The 21,170-nt window shown below is 37.4% G+C and overlaps 1 protein-coding gene across 11 annotated transcripts in view; it reads left to right on the top strand.

Annotated features, from left to right (window-relative positions):
- The window catches only part of BLTP3B (bridge-like lipid transfer protein family member 3B), a 138,295-nt gene that overhangs the window by 66,509 nt on the left and 50,616 nt on the right, over positions 1–21,170 (top strand). For all 11 annotated transcript variants that reach the window (XM_051846567.2, XM_008256938.4, XM_051846566.2 and 8 more), the window contains 5 exons: positions 5,121–5,291; positions 12,141–12,321; positions 15,289–15,372; positions 17,104–17,286; positions 19,149–19,267. In XM_051846567.2, the coding sequence (XP_051702527.1) occupies positions 5,121–5,291; positions 12,141–12,321; positions 15,289–15,372; positions 17,104–17,286; positions 19,149–19,267 (738 nt within the window). The remainder of the gene's footprint in view (positions 1–5,120; positions 5,292–12,140; positions 12,322–15,288; positions 15,373–17,103; positions 17,287–19,148; positions 19,268–21,170) is intronic.

Here is a 21,170-nt window from a genome sequence, read left to right as displayed (position 1 = left end):
CAGTGAAGCCATCCAGTCCTGGGCTTTTCTTTGCTTAGTCTTTATTACCAATTCAATTTACATCTTGGTTATTGGTCTGTTTAGGTTTTCTATGTCTTTATAGCTCAATTTTCATAGGTGTCTGTGTCCAGGAATCTATCCATATCTTCTAGGTTTCCCAGTTCACTGTCATACAGCTGTTTGTAGTAATTTCTGATGATTCTTTTTATTTTTGTGGTGTCATTATGTTTCATTTTCCATGTCAACTTTTATTTATTTGGATATTCTTCTTCCTTCTTTTTCTGGTTAGTTGGGCCAGTGGTATGTCAGTTTTGTATATTTTGTCAAAAAAACAGCTATTGTTTTACTAATCCTTTGTATAGTTCTTTTGTTTTAACTTTTGTTTATTTCTTATCTAATTTTAATTATTTCTTTTCTCTTACTAGTTTTGGGTTTGGTTTGCTGTTGTTTTTCTAGGTCTGTAAGATGCACTGATAGCTTATTTGGTGCCTTTCCAGTTTCTTGATGTAGGCACCAGTTGCTAAAACTCTCCTCTTAATGCTGCTTTTGCTGTATCTTACAAGTTTTGATATGTTGTATTGTCATCTTTATCTGTTTCCAGAAAATTTTTGATTTCTTCCATGACCTACTGTTTATTCAGGAGCATGTTGTTCAGTCTTCATTTGTTTTTCATATATTCTAGAGATTCCTGAGTTGTTGATTTCCAGCTTCATTACATTGTCATCAGGGAAGATGCATGGCATGATTCTGATTACTGTGAAATTGCTGAGACTTGCTTTATGGCCTAGCATGTGGCCAATCCTAGATAAAGTTCCATGCACTAGTGAGAAGAATGTATATTCTTAGACTGTAGGATGAAAAATTCTGTAGATACCTGTTAGGTCCATTTGGTCGATTAGCCCTGTTGTTTCATTTCTGATTTTCTATCTGTTTAATCTGTTCATTACTGAAAGTGGGGTATTGAAATCTCCCATAACTATTTTATTAGAGGCTATGTTTCCCTTTAGATCCCTTAACATTTGTTTTAAATAGCCAGGTGCCCTGTAATTAGGTGCATATATGTTTATAATAGTTACATCCTCCTGTTGATTTGATCCCTTAATCATTACGTAGTGTTTTTCTTTGTCTCATTTAAAAGGTTTTATATCAGCCAGCGCGGCGGCTCAATAGGCTAATCCTCCACCTTGTGGCGCCGGCACACCGGGTTCTAGTCCCAGTTCGGGCACCGGATTCTGTCCCGGTTGCCCCTCTTCTAGGCCAGCTCTCTGCTATGGCCCGGGAATGCAGTGGAGGATGTCCCAAGTACTTGGGCCCTGCAGCCACATGGGAGACCAGGAGAAGCACCTGGCTCCTGGATTCAGATCAGCATGGTGCGCCAGCCACGGCAGCCATTGGAGGGTGAACCAATGGCAAAAGGAAGACCTTTCTCTCTGTCTCTCTCTCTCACTGTCCACTCTGCCTGTCAATAAAAAAAAAAAAAAAAGGTTTTATATTAAAGTCTAATTTGTCTGATATTAGGATAGCTACGCCAGCTTTTTTTGGTTTCTTTTATCATGGAATATCTTTTTCCATCCTTTTACTTTCAGTCTGTATGTATCTTTGTTGGTCAGATGTGTTTCTTGTAGGCAGCAAATAGATGGGTTTTGTCTTTTAGTCCATTCAGCCAATGTGTGTCTTTTAACTGGAGAGTTGAGACTATTTACATTCAAGGTGACTATTGATAAGTAACAACTTTGCCCTGCCATTTTTCCATAAATATTCTTATTTTTAACTCTGGATTTCCTTTGTACATTTCTTGGGAGATTTCCTTCCTTTGCCTTCTTCTGTACTGATGACCATCTTTCTGTGTTTCTGTGTGCATCATATCCCTAAGCATCTTCTGCAGGCTTGGACAGATGGTAACAAATTCTTTCAATTTCTGTTTGTCAAGGAAGGTCTTTATTTCACCTTCATTCATAAATGAGAGCTTTGCATGGTATAGTTTCTGGGTTTAAGGTTCTTTTCTCTTAAGACTTGGAATATATATTACCATTCTCTCCTAGCCTATAGGGTTTCTGATGAGAATTCCACTGTGAGTTTAATTGGAAATCCTCTGAAAGTAATGTGGTGTTTCTCTTGTGCATATTTTAGAATATTTTCTTTATGTTTTACTGTGGAGAGTTTGATTACGATGTGTTGTGGTGAAGATCTTTTCTGATCATATCTATGAGGAGTTCTATGTGCTTTCTGTACTTGACTGTCCTTTTTTTTTTTTCGAATTAGGTAAGTTTTCTGTAATTAATTTACTAAAAAAGGTCTTCTAATCCATTCTCTCTTTTCTTGCCTTCAGGAACTCCTAAGACCCATATGCTGGGTCATTTGATAGTATCCTATAAATCTCCAATTCTATTTTCTAATTTATTCTTTTTTTTCTTGGTCTGTTAAATTTCCACAGATTGGTCTTCTAATCTTTTGCCTTACCTAGTCTGTTAAGGCTTTCCACTGCATTTTTTATTTGTTTTATTGAATTCTTCATTTCTAATATTTTATTTTGATTTCTCTTTAAAATCACAATTTCATGGAAAAATATTATGTATAGATTTCTTTGATTTGTGGATTTGCTTCAGATTACTCCTAAGTAATCCTACGATCCTTTTTGAATTCCATTTCTGACATTTCTTGAATCTTTTCATTTTCACATTCTAGTATTGAAGTGTTGTATTCCTTTAGGAGTGTCATTTTGTCTTCCTTATTCTTGTTTCTTGAATTTCTGCATTTATGGAGATGCTTGTTGGTTTTGTTTTTTTCTTTTTCCCCTGTGATGGCTTTTATCTTTGGACTATTCCTCTGTGGCTCAGTGGAGTATCAGCTCTTTCAGTGAATACTCAGAGGTGTGTGGTAGGTGTAGCCAGGGAGATCTGTTCAGTGCTTCAAGATGAGAGGGTATCCAAGGTGACAACCAAATTGGGTGTGGTAAATCTCTCTCTCCCTTTTTTTTTAGTCAGAGGGTTCACTCCCCTCTGATAAAAAGAAGCTTTGTTGTGGTCACCTCACGCTTTCCTCCTCTCCTTCTAGGAGACTAGTGCCTGGGTGCTAGCCATCATCTGCACTGCCACAAGAACCAAAGGATCTGTGCAGTTCTCAGTATGAGCACTGATTTAGCATCAGTGACATTCAGGCATCAGTGACAATCAGGCAATTAGGGAGCCCTGAGCATGTGGAACTGCCCACCGTGACTGCCCTGAGATCCAGCACATCCTTGGCCCTCCCACACAGCCACAGTGTTTTTACAGTCCCAGCACACAAGGCTCCCACAGTCGTGAGTGCCCAGCCTCCTGTCAATTCTCCCAGCTAGACTTGGGCATCTCCTCTCAGCTCTTTGCTTGGACACACGGACACAAGCTGGTGCAGCTGTTATGTATCTCCAAAATGGCTCCCTCCCTCTTACTTTACAGAATGACTGTGCCAGGTGGTCAGGGAGAGAGAAATGTGCTCCCAACCTTTTTTTTTTCCCTCTAGGTTGACAGTTACAGTATCTCCCACAGTGATGCATGCAGATTCATGCCAGGCTCTTACAGTGGCTTGGGCTGCTGCAATCTAGTCTCACCTCACCCTCCAAAGCTGATGCTGAGGCTCTGGGCTGCTGGGGTCCTGAGTTGTGCATGTGTACACCCTCTATGTAGATCCACAGTGTCCTTCTAATTGGCTTGGAGTTTCCTCTGTAGTTTTCTCCCTAACAATTCCCTGAGATTGCACTCTCCACTTTTTTTTTAAAACTCTCTATCTTCTAGACTAGAGTAGTAAGCTCACTCCCTATTTTGCCATCTTGGAAATCTCCGGCGTATGTCCACATTGCCTTTTTGATTCATGTATTATCTTTTGGAATTGATGGAAAGTTTTAAGTAATTTTTTTCTCTAAAATATTGCATTCTACTATATATATGTACATATATACATATATGCATGTACATAAATATATATATAAGAAATGTAAAATAAAATGTGATATATTTGTAGCAATATTTGTAGAAAGTGTAACTAAAACATTCCTCAATCTTTCATATGTAATATTTAAGTTTTCAAGGATTTAGTTTTGACAAATTGAATAATTTTTCAGTTGCCAAATATGTATTGAATATTTACTGTCTTAGAATTTCATTTCTCTTTTTGAATTTTGCTTATGAACGGATAAACAGCAAAATCTTCATTGTTAGTATCCAAAATTATTATCTCTAATAGCTAATTATGTTATGACTGGCAATTTAGATGAATGGAGAAAGTAGTTACTTTTGGATAACAGATTAAGAATCTGCTATGGTTTGTGATAAAAGCTAGTGAAGAACTCATGACTTTTTTAAGTTATAGCTCAAATAAAGTCTCACAATATGCTTTGTATTATCAACACAAATAACTGCCAAGTTTAATTGGAAATTTTTTTCAGATTTATAGTAGTTTACACAGATATTGTGAAGTGTGATTAAACTGGCATTTTCGTTTTAATTAATTTTAATGCCCCCTTTACTACCAGAATGAGTAGAATTAATACAGGTAATTATATTATTTGTCAGCTCTAAATGCAAAATTTAATTATGTGTGTTTTGTATAATCTGTACTTGTTAAAAAGTACAGGAATTTGCTTCTGTTTTATTTCCAGTATGAGGAGATTTGTTGAATGAATATTTAAGTCCAGGGCTGGCGCCGGGGCTCACTAGGCTAATCCTCCGCCTCGCGGCGCCGGCACACCGGGTTCTAGTTCCGGTCGGGGCGCTAGATTCTGTCCCGGTTGCCCCTCTTCCAGGCCAGCTCTCTGCTGTGGCCAGGGAGTGCAGTGGAGGATGGCCCAAGTACTTGGGCCCTGCACCCCATGGGAGACCAGGATAAGTACCTGGCTCCTGCCTTCGGATCAGTGCAGTGCGCCAGCTGTAGCGCGCCAGCCGCGGCGGCCATTGGAGGGTGAACCAACAGCAAAGGAAGACCTTTCTCTCTGTCTCTCTCACTGTCCACTCTGCCTCTCAAAAAAAAAAAATATATATATATATATATATTTAAGTCCATTCAAAAACCTTGAACTCGTTTAGTATAACAAATACATTTGATAAAGTTTCTTGGCTTAATTTTCTATATCTTTTTTTTTCTGACAGTTAAAGGATTGCAATGTCATAGCAACAAAGTTAGTTCTAATACTTGATGACTTATTGTGGGTTTTAACGGATTCCCAGTTGAAGGCTATGGTACAATACGCAAAATCTCTTAGTGAAGCAATAGAAAAATCAACAGAACAAAGGAAGAGTATGGCTCCTGAACCTACACAGGTATGCTATAAAATTAACAGGAAAAGATTTTCTTTACATGTCAATATGAAGGATTTTTTTAAATTTCATGGAAAATATTTACGATGAAAAAACTACACATGGATTTCAAAGATTTTTTGCACCAAAATAAGCCTAGCTTTTAATTTCATTTCTCACAGAGTTTCAATAGTACCCTCATAGTTTAAAAATCATAATGGTTAGTTGGTATTTTCTTTATGTGAAATAGATTATAAGGCTTTGAGTCTAATAATCTTCTCTATCTAAATCTCTTATTGACTGAATAATTTTACATGCTATCTAAATGAAAACAGTAAATGTAGTAGTATTTGTCTATATAGTGTTTATTTTATTTGGAAATCTGTAGTAGATACTAGATATTGACAAAAATATTTGATATTAAGGGCAGGCTTTTGGCCTACTGGTTAAGACGCTTGCATCCTCTATTGGAATGCCTGAGTTTGATTCTTAGCTCTGACTGTACTCTAGCTTCCTCCCATTGCAGACCCTGGGAGGCAGTAGATGATGGCTCAGTTATTGGGTTTTGACTATCCATGCAGACACCCATCTTGAGTCCCAGATCCTTTCTTCAGCATGGCTCAGACATGACCATTATAGGCATTTGGAGAGTGAAACAATGGATACGTTTTTTGTGCTAGTGTGCATGCTCTCTCCCCAGTCCTCCCCCCCCCCCCGTTTTTCTGCATCTTGAATTTATTTTAAAAAAGGATTTGATGTTATAATTCCTTTTTCCATCCAGTTAAAATACAATTTTCAACCTGCTAAAGTAAGGGCAAATAGAATTAAAATCTGGATAATAGTACTTAAGAGATGTATGAGAATTAGTAGTGCAGAGAGCTAAAGCTGTGGAGAATTGCTAATGTTGAATACAGAACTTCTGTTACAGGTCTCTGATGGTTAGGGCACAAAGGTGGTGGCACATAATGAGCTATTAGATTATCACTTTTTAATTTAAAAGCATTACTGGTTTGAAGAGACGAAAGGTTTTTGGTCCTCCCCAATACTAAATTCTGAGTGCTAATGCAAGATCATTTTTAATTTTTGTTTCATTTGAAAGACAGAGTTACAGAGAGAAGAGAGAGGGAGAGAAAGGGATCTTCTGTCAGTTCATTCTCCAAATAGCTGCATTGCCTGGGCTGGGCCAGACCAAAACCAGGAGCCTGGAACTCCATCTGGTTTTCCCATGTGGGTGCAGGAGCGCAAGCACTTATTAGGCCATCTTCTGTTGCTTTCCAGGGTGCATTAGCAAGGAGATGGATGGGAAGCAGATGCAGCCGGGATTAGAACTGGCACCCATATGGGATGCCAGTTTTGCAGCCAGCAGCTTAACCTACTGTACCACAAGGCTGACCTCTGCAAGATCTTTGTTAGAAGTTCAGGGACAACTGCAATGAGTAATATCTGAGAATTTTATAGAAAATGCAAATTTTTATATCTATGCCTAATAAAAAGTTAGGAGATGTTATAAAACTATACTTCTATGAAGCTGCTTTATTTGAAACAGTAATACATCTCAGATATACAGGTTTTTGATTGGTAGTCATGCGTGGTACCTGAAAATGGCATGAATTCTAGTCTTTCAGTGACTATCAAATTGGCATTATTTTCTTCTTGCTGCTGTGTTGTAAGATGCATGATGTTAAAAATAAATGTTGTCTAATTCTATCCTCAAGGATCTTAAGAATATAGTAGGAGGCCGGTGCCGCGGCTTACTAGGCTAATCCTCCGCCTTGCGGCGCCGGCACACCGGGTTCTAGTCCCGGTTGGGGCGCCGGATTCTGTCCCGGTTGCCCCTCTTCCAGGCCAGCTCTCTGCTGTGGCCAGGGAGTGCAGTGGAGGATGGCCCAAATGCTTGGGCCCTGCACCCCATGGGAGACCAGGAGAAGTACCTGGTTCCTGCCTTCGGATCAGCACAGTGCACCAGCCGCAGCTCGCTGGCCGCGGCGGCCATTGGAGGGTGAACCAACAGCAAAGGAAGACCTTTCTCTCTGTCTCTCTCTCTCACTGTCCACTCTGCCTGTCAAAAAAAAAAAAAAAGTGTAATAGGGAGTCAATTATAAAATATTGCAGTTCGACATAAATATCAGTGTGAAAAAGGAAAAGGTATAAGAACTGAAGAAGCAGGACCAGCTCTGTGGCGTAACTGGGTAAAGCCACCACCTGCAGTATCGGCATCCCATATGGTTGCCGGTTTGAGACCCAGCTCTCTTCCATGCCCTGGGAAAGCAGTGGAAGATGGCCAAAGTCCTTGGGCCCTTGCATCTGCCTGGGAGACCTGGAAGAAGCTCTGGGCTCCTAACTTCGGATTGGCTCAGCTCCAGCCATTGCAGCCATTTGGGGAGTGAACCAGCAGATGAAAGATCGTGCTCTCTGTCTCTGCCTCTGCTTTTCAAATAAATAAATAAATAAATCTTTAAAAAAAAAAAAAAAACTATGGAAGCACAGAAACATTTAATTAATTGCTTGCAGAGTTTGGAAATGTTTCACCAAGAAAATAATGAACTTAAGTTCATAGGCAGATTGGGAGAAAGGAATTTCAGAAGAGAAAATAGAATCTGAGAAAGTATGGTGGTTGTAGAGAACATGGTATTTTCTGATTAAAAATGAGCTTGGTTTTACTAGAGCAATATATTTAGTAGGAGTGAGATAAATTATGTCTCTGAAGATACAGTACAGCTTTTCACATTTTGTGTTTTAAAGGAGATTAAATTCCATATTGTCCACTTTATTTATTTATTTTTTGACAGGCAGCGTGGATAGTGAGAGAGAGAGAGACAGAAAGAAAGGTCTTCCTTTTTGCTGTTGGTTCACCTTCCAATGGCCGCCGTGGCCAGCGCGCTGTTGCCGGCGCACCGCGCTGATCCGAAGGTAGGAGCCAGGTACTTATCCTGGTCTCCCATGGGGTGCAGGGCCCAAGCACTTGGGCCATCCTCCACTGCACTCCCTGGCCACAGCAGAGAGCTGGCCTGGAATAGGGGCAACCAGGACAGAATCCGGCGCCCCGAACGGGACTAGAACCCGGTGTGCCAGCGGAGGATTAGCCTAGTGAGCCGCGGCGCCGGTCTCGTATTGTCCACTTTAATGTATGCTCTTTCTTAAACTTGATCCGCCTGAGACTATGTTGATGTCAAGATGTCAGACTGGACTATGTTGATGTCAAGATGTCAGACTGGCTCTCCATTTCCATAATTATTTTTATCCTACCTATAAATGAATGGTATTCTTCTTACTGTGCGCTGTCTATGATGGATTTTTCAGGAGAGGTGGGAAAAAAAAAAAAAAAAGAAACGAAAAAAAGAAAGAAAACCCTCCAGGAAATGAGAGAGGCAATTTGAACTATGGCTGTGGCATAACAGGTAAAGCGGCTGCCTGCAGTGCCAGCATCTCATATGGGCGCCGGTTCAAGACCCGGCTGCTCCACTTTCAATCCAGTTCTCTTCTATGGCCTGGGAAAGCAGTAGAAGGTGGCTCAAGTCCTTGGGCCCCTGCACCCAAGTGGGAAGACCCAGAAGAAGTTCCTGGCTCCTGGCTTTTGATCAGCACAACTCTGGCTGTTGCAGCCAGTTGGAGAGTGAACTAGTGAATGGAAGATCTCTCTCTCTCTCTCTCTAACTCTCCTTCTTTCTCTGTGTAACTCTGACTTTCAAATAAATGAATGTTAAAAAAAAAAAAAAGAAATATGGCTATACTTGTCAGATATTAATGACTCTACTAACCAAGTACCATGTCAAGTAATTTCCATTTCTTTCCTTTCAACACAGTTGAGGGAGAATCTGATTATTGTCAGCTGTTTAGATCATTAGAACTATATATTTTCTGTTTACAAAGATTTGTTTTTATATTTATTTGAAAGGTAGAGTTAGAGAGAGTGCACAGGCATGTGAGAGAGATTCCATCTGCTCTTTCATTCTGCAAATAGCCACAGCGGCTGGAGCTGAGCCAGGAGAAAGCCAAGAGCTTGAAAGTCCATCCAGGTCTCCCGTGTAGGTGGTAGGGGCCCAAGTACTCAAGCCACCTTCTGCTGACTTTCCAGGCACTTTAGCTGGAGCTGGGTGAGAAGTGGAACAAGCAGGACTTGATCTGTCACTTATACAGGATGCCTGCTTTACAAATGGTAGCTTAAGCCACTGCGCCACAACAGAGGATTAATGTTTTATATTAGATCACTTTGTGAATTCTAGCTTGTAACTTCAATGAATCCAAAGAATTGCTCTGCTGAATCAAACTCTTGATTCCAGTATTTATTCATGTGAACAGTTTTCCAGTACTTAAATTTTTAAAAGCAAATTAAGAATTGATGGTGGAACTTGTATAATTCTACCAATAAATAGCAATGAGATATCTTCAGAATCCTTAAAGAGATCTGATTTTTAAATTTGGGCAAAGAATAGTTTCACTGAACAGGTGGCCTGTTTTAGCCATGAAAAGTGTTATATGTTGAGGATTTGAACATTTTCAATAGGTCTCTGAGAGCCAATGGAAGTAGAGAATGACAGGTTGTTTTTTTTTTTTAAGATTTTATTTATTTATTTGAAAGGCAGAGTTACAGATGGAAAGAGAGTCTTCCGTCTGCTGGTTCATTCTCCAGTTGGCCACAACGGCCAGAGCTGGGCCTATCTGAAGCCAGGAGCCAGGATTTTCTTCTGAGTCTCCCACATGGGTGCAGGGGTCCAAGCACTTGGGCTGTTCGCTGCTTTCCTAAGCCATAAGCAGAGAGCTGGATTGGATGAGGAGCAGCTAGGACATGAACACACAAGCGTGCACCCATATGGGATGCAGGCACCCATTTAGGATGTCAGTAGCATAAGCTTAGATCTCCAACAGGAGGACAATCTTAAATTCTCCCTCACAAATAAGGATTACTGTAGTACCATCGTAAATACTAGTCTGTTGAAGCTTTGAGCATAGATGGAAAAAAACGTGAGAAAAAGTCACTTTTCTGATGGAAGTCAATTTAACAATAAAATTTAATAGTTTTGCTTGAGCCCTTGGAATTTAAAAGTTTTAACTGTATTTCATATTTTTTAAAAGTTTTTAAAATTCATTTATTTGAAAGGCAGAGTGACAGAGAGCTGGCTTACTACCCAAATGGCCACAATAGCAGGGGCTGGCCCAGGCTGAAGCCAGGAGCCAGTGACGCTATCTTGGCCTCCCATGTGTATGGCTATGACCCAAGTGGTTAGGCCATCATACTTTGCTTCCCAGGTGCATTGGTAGGGAGCTGGATCAGAAACAGAGTAGCTAGGACTGGAACTGGCACTCTGATGTGGGATGTGAACTTCCCAAGATACAACTTAACTGTAACACGATGCCTACTTCCAGTAGTTACTGTGTACCCCAATAATTTTCCTTGAGAGATTCTTGTTTACTAAGTATACTTTGCAGTTCATTTACAATGTGATTATTGTGTGTATATATGTATATATATATGTATATATTTAAAAGAGTAACTGAAAGAGAGGGAGTCATAGGATGGAGAGAGAGAGAGAGAGAGAGAGAGACCGACCGACCTTCCATCCACTGGTTCACTCCCCAAATCAGAGTCCTAAGCACTTGAGCTGTCTTCTCCTGTTTTTCCAGGTACATTATCAGGAAGCTGAATTGGAAGTGGAGCAGCCAAAACTTAAAACTGGTGCTCTAATATAGGATGCTGGTTAAGCAGCAGTTACCACTGTGCCAAAATGCAAGCCATTGATTGTAGTTCTTAATAGATAATCCACACTGTATACCTATACTTTGATTTTCCATGAATACCTGTATTTTATTAAATTTTCTAACTCTGAAAGTTGGTAATTTTAACTAGAAAATTTGGTATTGATTTTAATAATTATTACCAAATTTTCATGTATAGTTCTGTGTTTCATATTTCATATCATTTCACAGTATACCTGTGGATACATTCATTTTAGTCTGTAAGAGGTTCAAGAGTGTCTTTACTATTCAGTGGAGTGTTCTATGCTTTTTCTCTTTAAAATACTTGAATTCACAGCCTGTTTATTCCTTCTGCTTTCTGGTTTCTTCAGATATATATGTTCAAAGGTCATATCCCATTTCTTATGACAGAGAAATACCAAAGCACTTACTTTTCTAAGTAATGTCACCCAGGGCTTTTATGAAAAAGCAAATTATTTTTCTTTTTTTAAAAAATGATTTATGTATTTATTTATTTATTTGAAAGAGTTAGAGGAAGAGACAGAGAGAGATCCATCCACTGGTTCACTCCCCAAATGGGAGCAATGACTGGGGCTGGGCCAGGCCGAAGTCAGGAATCAGGAGCTTCTACTGGATCTCCCACGTGGGTGCTGGGCCCCAAGCACTTGGGCTATCTTCTTGCTGCTTTCCCAAGCACATTAGCAGGGAGCTGGATTAGAAGTGGAGAAGCCAAGACTCAAACCAGTGCCCATATGGGATGCCCGCATTGCTTTACCTGCTACATTACAGCACCAACCCTGAAACGAATTATTTCTGCAGATTTTATAACAGTGAATGCAGGGCCTACATTTGCTTTCCTTTTAATATCTATAACTAATAGCATTCAAATAAGTTGCCCTTTATAGTTAATAACTATATTTTCTAAAATAAGAACCATAAATATAACTATTCATATATTTACTAAAACATTGGATTCATATGCCAATTGCGTATCATTCTCCAGTTTAAAAATTTTTCATTTTATTCTCATATAATGCAGAAAAATAACTTAGGAAAGTAAATTATTGACATGAAAGGAAATGTATTATACTTATTTTTCTGACTTCACTACAGAAAATATTTATATAAAATATAAAATATATAATTTCATAATGATAATACAATTTTAAATTCTTTTAGAGCTCTACAGTAACCCCATCTACCCAGCAAGTGAAGACACCACAGGCTTCAAATGCTCCTGATCTAAACGATGCAATTGTGAAGCTGTTCAATGACTTTGATGTTAAAGAAACCTCCCATCATTTAGTGATTTCTCACTTGGATCTACATATCTGTGATGACATTCATGCTAAAGAAAAAGGTAATAAGGCCTGCTTATTTCAAATTATTTTGTTTTTTCTAGAATTGACTACAAATTGGATTATTTATATATTATGTAGTATGTAGTATAAGATAATTTGTCATAATTCTATCATTTATGAGAATGTGTAAATGATAGGTACAATTTTATTGATTGATTTCAGAGACAGAAAGATAGCTAGAGAAGGAGAGCTCTCATCTGCTGGCTCACTCCCCAGTGCTCACTGTGGCCCAGATTGGGCTGGGACTGAAGCCATGAGCTGAAAATGAAATATAGGTGTCCCAGATAATTGACAGGAACCCAATTACTGGGGCCATCCCTCCTGTCTCTCCAAATCTGCCTTAGCAGGAAGCTAGACTCAGGAGTCAGAGCAGGGAATGGAATGCAGATACTCTGTGGGACATAGATATCTTTTTTTTTTTTAAGATTTATTTATTTATTTATTTGAGAGGCAGAGTTACAGACAGAGGTAGAGACAGAGAGACAAGTCTTCCATTCATTGGTTCACTTCCCAAATGCCACCAGAGCTGGGATGATCTGAAGCCTGTAGCCAGGAGCTTCTTTTGGGTCTCCTATGTGGGTACAGGAACCCAAGGACTTGGGCTGTGTTTCAGGGCTCTCCCAGGCCATACCAGAGAACTGGATGGGAAGTGGAGCAGCCAGGATGGAACCAGTGCTCTTGTGGGATGCCAGTGCTGCAGGCAGAGGCTTAACCTACTATGCCACAGTGCCGACTCCCACATGGGTGTCTTAACTGCCATTCTAAATGCCTATTACTTGAAAAATATAATTTGAAGCATTATATATTGGTATAAAATTTTACTCTGCTTTAGAAACGAGTACTTAAGCTTACTTAATTATTTGCTATCGATCCTAACAGTAAAATTATGTTAAAAAATAATTAAAGATTGAATAAATATACTTGGATGAAATCCTGGATTTGCCTTTCAATTAATGTTGAATTATTCATAAATTAAATTTTAGCCTAATATTACTTATAAATATGTTTTCAACATTTTAGTTTATCTGTATATTTCTGGGCCTGTGTGCATTTAAGCACAACTATGACTATTTAACATTTTGTATTCCCCTCTCTTCTCCTCTCAAAATTTGATTAGGAAGCTAAATTCCACTAGAAATTTTTTTTTTCTTTCTTTTAGGTTTTTTTTTCTCTTATTTTTCCTTATTAGTAGACACAGGCAACAGATGCAACAACAGCTTCTTGGTCACTTTGTAAATGTGTGGTTCTTTAATCTAGGTGCTCAGCATTTCTGTTTCTCTATTGGTGAGTGTCTCTGGCCCACAGGTGTTGAGGGTGGTAGGGGTTATATACAGCTGTTGGGCCTACATCAAAAATAATGGTTCTTAAACTTTGGTCAGCATTAGAATCAAGTTGGGGATCTTTGTAAAATGGAGATATTTGACCTGTGTACTTCAGACCTGAATCAGAATCTATGAAAAATGTTGCTAACTCCCCGAATACCCACAGCAGCCAGAGTTGGGCAGGAACTGAAGCCAGGAGCTTCATGTAATACAGCTTGATTTTTAAAGCTGTAAAAATGAATATTGAGAACTGGGATACTGAACTGTAGAAGTTGCCATATGTTCATCAGACAGGGCAGCTAGATATCAGCTACTACATAAAAGTGGAGGGATAATGCTGAAGATTTGGGATTTGCAGAGGGATTTGTTTTCTTTCCCTTTGTTCACTTTTGTGTCATTTGGCTTATGGTTGGCATCTTCTGCTATAATGATTTGAAAAAATCCAAAAAAACAACTGAAGTAACAAAATGAGGTTAAGTAACAAAATGATCATGGTTAAATGACAAGCATTTTTTCATTTTTATTTAGGTATTTTCTAAACTCTTTAATATCCCTCACTCTAATAAAGAGTGATTAAATAACAAATGCTCGCATAGAATAAGCTGAATGATTTCATTGAAGCAGAAAAAGCTAGCACTAAAACATCTCTCTTATGGTACAGTCTTTATTGCTTCTTTGCTGTTCTGAAACTCAAAAGACTCTAAAATCTTTCTTTGCAAGTTTCTGAGAAATCATTTACAATAAAATCTGACTTGAAACCAGTACATTGTTATTTATTATCTTTATTTTAACCACTTAGTGTAAATGTACATCCGTTTTGCCACGGAATTACTATCTTTCACTATTAAGTGATACCTCAGAAACTACTGAGAGTATTGCCTGATATACTCTATATCTTTACACTATTAATAAAATCTAAAATACTCTGAAACATTTGGCTCCAAAGATGTTAGGTTAACAAATTGTATATTTGTACTAGAAATTGTACAAAGGAAGATAAATTGGAGTATACAGATTAATAGTGGGAATGTATACCTATGCATATATTTGTTTATATTTTCTTTTGATCTTATTATAGCAAGGTGACTTTGAACAATTTACCTAACCTCATAGACTCAATTTCCTCATAGGCAAGATGTTACACTGAAATGGTTAAAATTTCCTGGGTTCAAATACTAGCTCTGCACTTAACTAGCTATGTGATCTTTGCCTGTTAACCTAGTTTCATTGTTCCTCAGTTTCCTTATCTAGAAAATAAGGAGAATCATAATACCTCTCTAATGAGATTGTTACAAAAATCAAATAAGTACCTAAAGTATGTAAAAGAATTCCTGGTACATGGGTAGACCTTAAGTACAAAAGTTCTGCTATTACTGTCTATAAGCGCTAAGAGGACATAGATCCTACTGTTCTTGTGTCCTTACCTTTTATTTAGCCCAGTACCTTGGAATAACAGGAGCTCACTAAAAACATATTGATTTGCATTTCCTGAAATTCTTACTGTATCATATGTGATAAAAGAGAGATGGTAAATCACTTCTTGGAGTCTAAGTATGAAGAAGACTTTTAGTAATAAGTGTTTTCAAATATTTACTTAATATTTTTTCTCTTTTATTCTCTCAATTTCATCTGTTTTTTCTCCAGACTCAAACAGACGTATCACTGGGGGTGCTATGCAACTCTCTTTTACACAGCTAACCATAGATTATTATCCTTACCATAAAGCAGGTGTGTATAAAAATTTCTTTAAAATATTTAATTGTTAATTTAATATTACTTAGCCAGTTAATTTTTTGTTTTCTTTTGTTTTAATTTGTCAAGAAGAAATGAGACCAAGACATTTTTATTATTTTTCCTCTGACAGTTTTATTTTGCTAAAAAAATTGTCACAGAAGTTAATTCACGTATTTTATATCAAGGTTCATGTAGATTACTAGAAAATATAATTGTTAGAAATTGAAGGCTTTCTAAATAACTAGTTTAAAGCTTTAAAAAATCAGCAGACATGCATTTGCACTATTTTGTTGCAGTAAAAATGTACTAATGTGTTTTGAATTTTAAATGATATATTTAAAAGTCATGAAAGAGTATAAAGCAAAGGAGAATTAAGGGATTCCAGCAATTTTTTGTTTTTATATTCTCTAAATTTTATCAATAAAATTTAATAGGCTCTTTAGAAATCAAGTATTGATAGGTTCTTTTATCCCACATACCAAAGCAAAAAATGGTTTGACCTTTCACCCATCTACTTTTTGCTGGTATGTCTGGTTTTGTTTTGTAATTTACAGAGATAAGAAAACAAGAGATGATGTGAAGTGGTAAAATTTTTATATTCATGCATTTCCACCTACCAGTGTTTATCCTTTCTTTATCAGTACCTGACAGAATTTAAAGGTTATGCATTTCTTCTGATTTTCTTTCCAAGGACTTTGTCTTTTTTCTTATCTTCCTGATTAGTAAGTTATTTACATAAGCTTAAAATTTTTAAATTATGCAAATAGTTCATATTTGGGGAGATAATATTTTCATAGAATAGATTTTATTTTCTTAATCAATTAATAAACCTAGTACTTTTTCTTAGTTACAGCAAAATCCATAGTATTTATTTATTTATTCATTGATTGATTCATTCATTCAGACAGACAGAAAACTCTCATCTGCTGATTCTCTCCCCAAAAGCCCAAGACAACTAAGGCTGGACCAGGGCCACCAGGTTTCCCATTTGAATGACAGAGATCCAACTACTTGAGCTATTACGTGTTGTCTCCTGGAGTACACAGACAGCTGGAATCAGGAGTGTAGCCAGGACTCAAATCCATTTACTCCTGAATAGAATGTGGACATCCCAAGTGGTGTCTTAGTCACTGTACCAAATGTCTGCCCCACAAAGATGGGTTCATGATAAAAACCATTCCAGACCATTTGCTTTTAATACTTTTTCCCTATGCTGTAAATGTATTACTCATGTTTTAGAGTAGTAATGTCTTGCCAGCGCCGCGGCTCACTAGGCTAATCCTCCACCTGCGGCGCCGGCACACTGGGTTCTAGTCCCGGTCAGGGCGCCAGATTCTGTCCCGGTTGCCCCTCTTCCAGGCCAGCTCTCTGCTGTGGCCAGGGAGTGCAGTGGAGGATGGCCCAAGTGCTTGGGCCCTGCACACCATGGGAGACCAGGATAAGTACCTGGCTCCTGCCATCGGATCAGCGCGGTGCGCCGGCCGCAGCGTGCCGGCCGTGGCAGCCATTGGAGGGTGAACCAACAGCAAAGGAAGACCTTTCTCTCTGTCTCTCTCTCTCACTGTCCACTCTACCTGTCAAAAAAAAAAAAAAAAAAAAATTAAAAAAAAAGAGTAGTAACGTCTTTCTTGAGAAAAATCACTAAATTTTATTAGAAGCATTGCTATAATAGAATAAATGAAAATTGTGCACTTTTCACTGAAATATCTGTTATTTGTTTTATAGGAGATAGTTGTAATCATTGGATGTATTTTAGTGATGCAACCAAAACAAAAAATGGATGGGCCAATGAGTTGTTACATGAATTTGAGTGTAATGTTGAAATGCTTAAACAGGCTGTGAAGGATCATAATGTAGGTTCACCTCCTAAATCCCCAACACATGCCTCTCCCCAGCACACACAAACAGGTATTTGACTTATAACAATATTATGGCATTCCCTTAGTATTATGTGTGTGTGTGTGTGTGTGTGTGTGTCTGTGTTTGAGAGAGAGGGTGAGAGAGATCATAATTTCCTGTTAATAAGTAGTATTTTTGGAAAATGTTTCTTTTTCCTTCTACTTGATGAGATATTGATTGATTGATTTCCATTTGCTAGTTCACTCCCCAAATGCCCACAACAGCCAGGGCTGGGCCACACCAAAGCCAGTAGCTTGGAAATTCATCCAAGTCTACCATGTGGGTGGCAGGGCCCAGCACTTGAGACAACATCTGCTGCTTCCTAGGATGCAGTAGCAGGAAATTGGATTGGAAGCAAGGCAGCCAGGATACTAATCAGCTGTCCAGGATGGGCTCAGGATATCCTAACCTGTGGCTTTACCTGCCATGCCACAACTCTTACCCCAATAAGTATTATTTTTAGTTAATATCTAGAAATTTTGCATCCTTCATTCAGACTAACATAGACTATGGGTCAAAATACTTTTAAGAGAAATATAACCCATAAGAATATTTGAGGTTTCTTGTGTTTCCATATGAATTTCAGTATTTTTTCCTGATCTGAGAAGAATGTCATTGCTATTTTAATTGGGATTGCATTGAATCTGTAAATTGTTTTTGGTAATATGTACATTTTGATGATATGTTGCAATTCATGAACATGGAAGATTTTTCCATTTTTTAAATGTCTTCTATTTCTTTCTTAGTATTTTGTAATTTTCTTTGTAGAGATCTTTGACATCCTTGGTTAAATTTATTCCAAGGTATTTAATTATTTTTGTAGCTATTGTGAATGGGATTGATCTTAAAAGTTCCTTATCAGCCATGACGTTGTCTGTGTATAAAAAGGCTATTGATTTTTTGCATTGATTTTATATCCTGCCACTTTACTAAACTCTTTTATGAATTCCAATAGTCTTTCAGTAGAGTCTTTTGGATCCCCTGTATATAGAATCATGTAATCTGCAAATAGGGATAGTTTGACTTCCTCCTTTCCAATTTGTATCCCTTTGATTTGTTTTTCTTGCCTAATTTCTCTGACTAAAACTTCCAGGACTATATTAAATAGCAGTGGTGAGAGTGGACATCCTTGTCTAGTTCCAGATCTTAGGGGGCATGCTTCCAGCTTTTCCCCATTCGGTACTATGAATTAAATTAAATTGCCTTGATTGTGTTGAGGAATGTCCCTTCTCTACCTAATGTGTTGAGGAATGTCCCTTCTCTACCTAATTTGCTTAAGGTTTTCATCATGAGAGAATATTGTATTTTATCAGAAGCTTTCTCTGCATCTATTGAAATAACTATGTGATTTTTATTCTTCAATTTATTAATGTAATGTATCACATTGATTAATTCATGAATGTTGAATCATCCCTGCATACAAGGAATAATCCCACTCTGTCTGTGTGAATGGTCTTTCTGATGTATTCTTTGATTTGATTAGCTACTATTTTGCTGAGGATTTTTGCATCTGTGTTCATCAGGGATATTGGTCTACAGTTCTCTTTCTCTGTTGTATCTTTTTCTGATTTAGGAATTATGGTATAAGAATAGAATACTCAGGTAGATATTGCTTATTTTACCAAAATTTCAGCTGAAAGTTACTGGAAGAAAGTAACTAAATTGTAATATATTCCTTTTAAGGAAGAATAATAATTATAAAAAGTTTAATTCCTATGTCACTTTATACTTTATAAATTATTTCCACATACATTATCTTATTTTGAGTAGTCTTCATTTATATTTATACTAGCTGTCTTAATAGTAAGAATGATTGTTGAAAATTAATTTTTAATTTTTATCGAATTAAAAGGAGCTTTTGTTTCCCACAGAGAAAGATCCTACTCTGAAAGGGACTTCCAGAACACCTTCAGCATTATCTCAGCAATCAAAAGCTAAATTAATGTCTAGTTCCGTTGTGGTTAGACTTGCAGATTTCAATATATATCAGGTATGTTTTAATTTCTAAATTAAATCTTCTCATAATCACTTTCAATATCTCACACAGGTAACTCTAACTAGCACTACCCTTTTATTGAAAAACACATTGACCAATTTTGTGAAATGACTAAATCAGGTAGGATAGAAAATACCAGTTCAGACAAAAACAGCTGTATTCAGAGTATGATTATTTTAACATTTAATGTATATGAGTGAAGTTGACATCTTTTCATTTAATTATTGTTCATATCCCTTGTATATAGTTCTAGTGAATTATGGTCTTTTTACTTATTGAACTCTTTATTTAGCAGAGCATTAAGCCTTTAACTATAATGTAAGTTAAAAATTTGTTCTCATAAAAAAAAAAAAGAAAAATAATGGTTGATAAACTTTTCAGGTATGGGGAACCTTTTTTCTGCCAAGGGCCATTTGGACCATGCAAAATTTTCGACTTAAAAATTAGCCTGCAATAGATTGAATTTTGCATCCCATTTGTTGCCTTGGCATGTCCAGATCAAATGATTTTGCAGGCTTTATACAGCCCATGGACTGGACATTCCCAACCTTGGTGTATACAATTTACTCCTAAAACTGTAAAGCCAAGGGCATAGTCCTTCAGACTGCCTGTACTGCCCAAGACTTCTGATACCTAGTGCAAGTTCAGAGGTTTTCTTGAGCTACCCTTAGGTCAGTACTGCACCACAAAGACTCAGAACTCACTGTTACCTGTTATAGTCACTTTTATTATAGGACAAGGATCATTAGATCCACCCACAGGAAGGGATGCATAGGGCAGAGACTAGAAGAATTCCAAATGCAAAACATATTTGTCTGCATGGCATGTTAGCGTCCTGATGTGAATGTGTAACAGTATGCAGGAAGTATTGCCATGAGGTTGAACTCTCTAGACCAATGATCATAGATAACCCAAAGCCTCACTCTTACATGCAGCTAAGACTCTTAAATTTGGCCTGTCCTATCCTGAGTGATCTTTTAGTGTTAAACTATCAGTTGTGGTCCCAGGGCCCACTGTGAAAAAGGAATTCAAGTTCTTAGTTACTTCCCAGAAGCGGGAAGACCAGATTCCTTAATTCATAAAGGTCTCTGTGAAATAAACTGAAATGCCTGTTTTGCTTTGTTGAAGTACTAAGAGTTTGCTATACCGTGAACAAAGTCGTATGCTGAGAACTCTGTCCCACTTATGGTAACAGTCTTATTCAGGCTATAATCATACAACATGATCTGACATCATAATCCTTGATACCAAAAAAAAAAAAAAAAAAGAACATATTTATATAATCTACTTTTAGATGTAAAATAAAGGACTTCAGATTGTATTGTCATTTATAAATTGTTCTGGTTTATTTTGATGTTTATGGCTTAGAGATTTAGTTTTATTGGAAAAGTTTTTATTTAACTTAATTGTTCTCAACTGGAGCCAATACTGTTTCCTGGGAAAATTTGGCAATGTCCAAAGCAATTTTGGTTGTCACAAATGGAAAGAGGAGTGCTGCCAACATCTGATGGTCAAGTGGTGCTGTTAAACATCCTACAATGTGCTGAACAACTCTCAAAATGCATTATCTAGCTCAAAACATCAATACTATTTTGAGAAACCCTGATTTAACAGTTCTTTTCTCATTGTGTGTTTGCTTCTTTCTTTACATTCTCTTTATGTAATACAGCTTATTTAAAAGGATACTTTCAATTTTATGATTTAAATAAATCCATGTGGAAATAAGGGAGGGAAATCACCCATAATTCCAAGTGGTTGAAAGTAAAATACAGTAAAGAAACCTCACATACACAAACATACCAGAAATAAAATAAACAAAAGTAAGTAGAAGGAAATAAAATATTATGTTTATCCCAATTTGAATAATGTTTTCAGTGTTAAAGGGAAAATGAGCTAA

This window comes from Oryctolagus cuniculus, chromosome 11, assembly GCF_964237555.1.
Source record: "Oryctolagus cuniculus chromosome 11, mOryCun1.1, whole genome shotgun sequence".
In the NCBI taxonomy this organism is placed as follows: domain Eukaryota; kingdom Metazoa; phylum Chordata; class Mammalia; order Lagomorpha; family Leporidae; genus Oryctolagus; species Oryctolagus cuniculus.
Note: the sequence above shows the minus strand (reverse complement) of the source record. Positions and strands in the feature narration are given on the sequence as shown.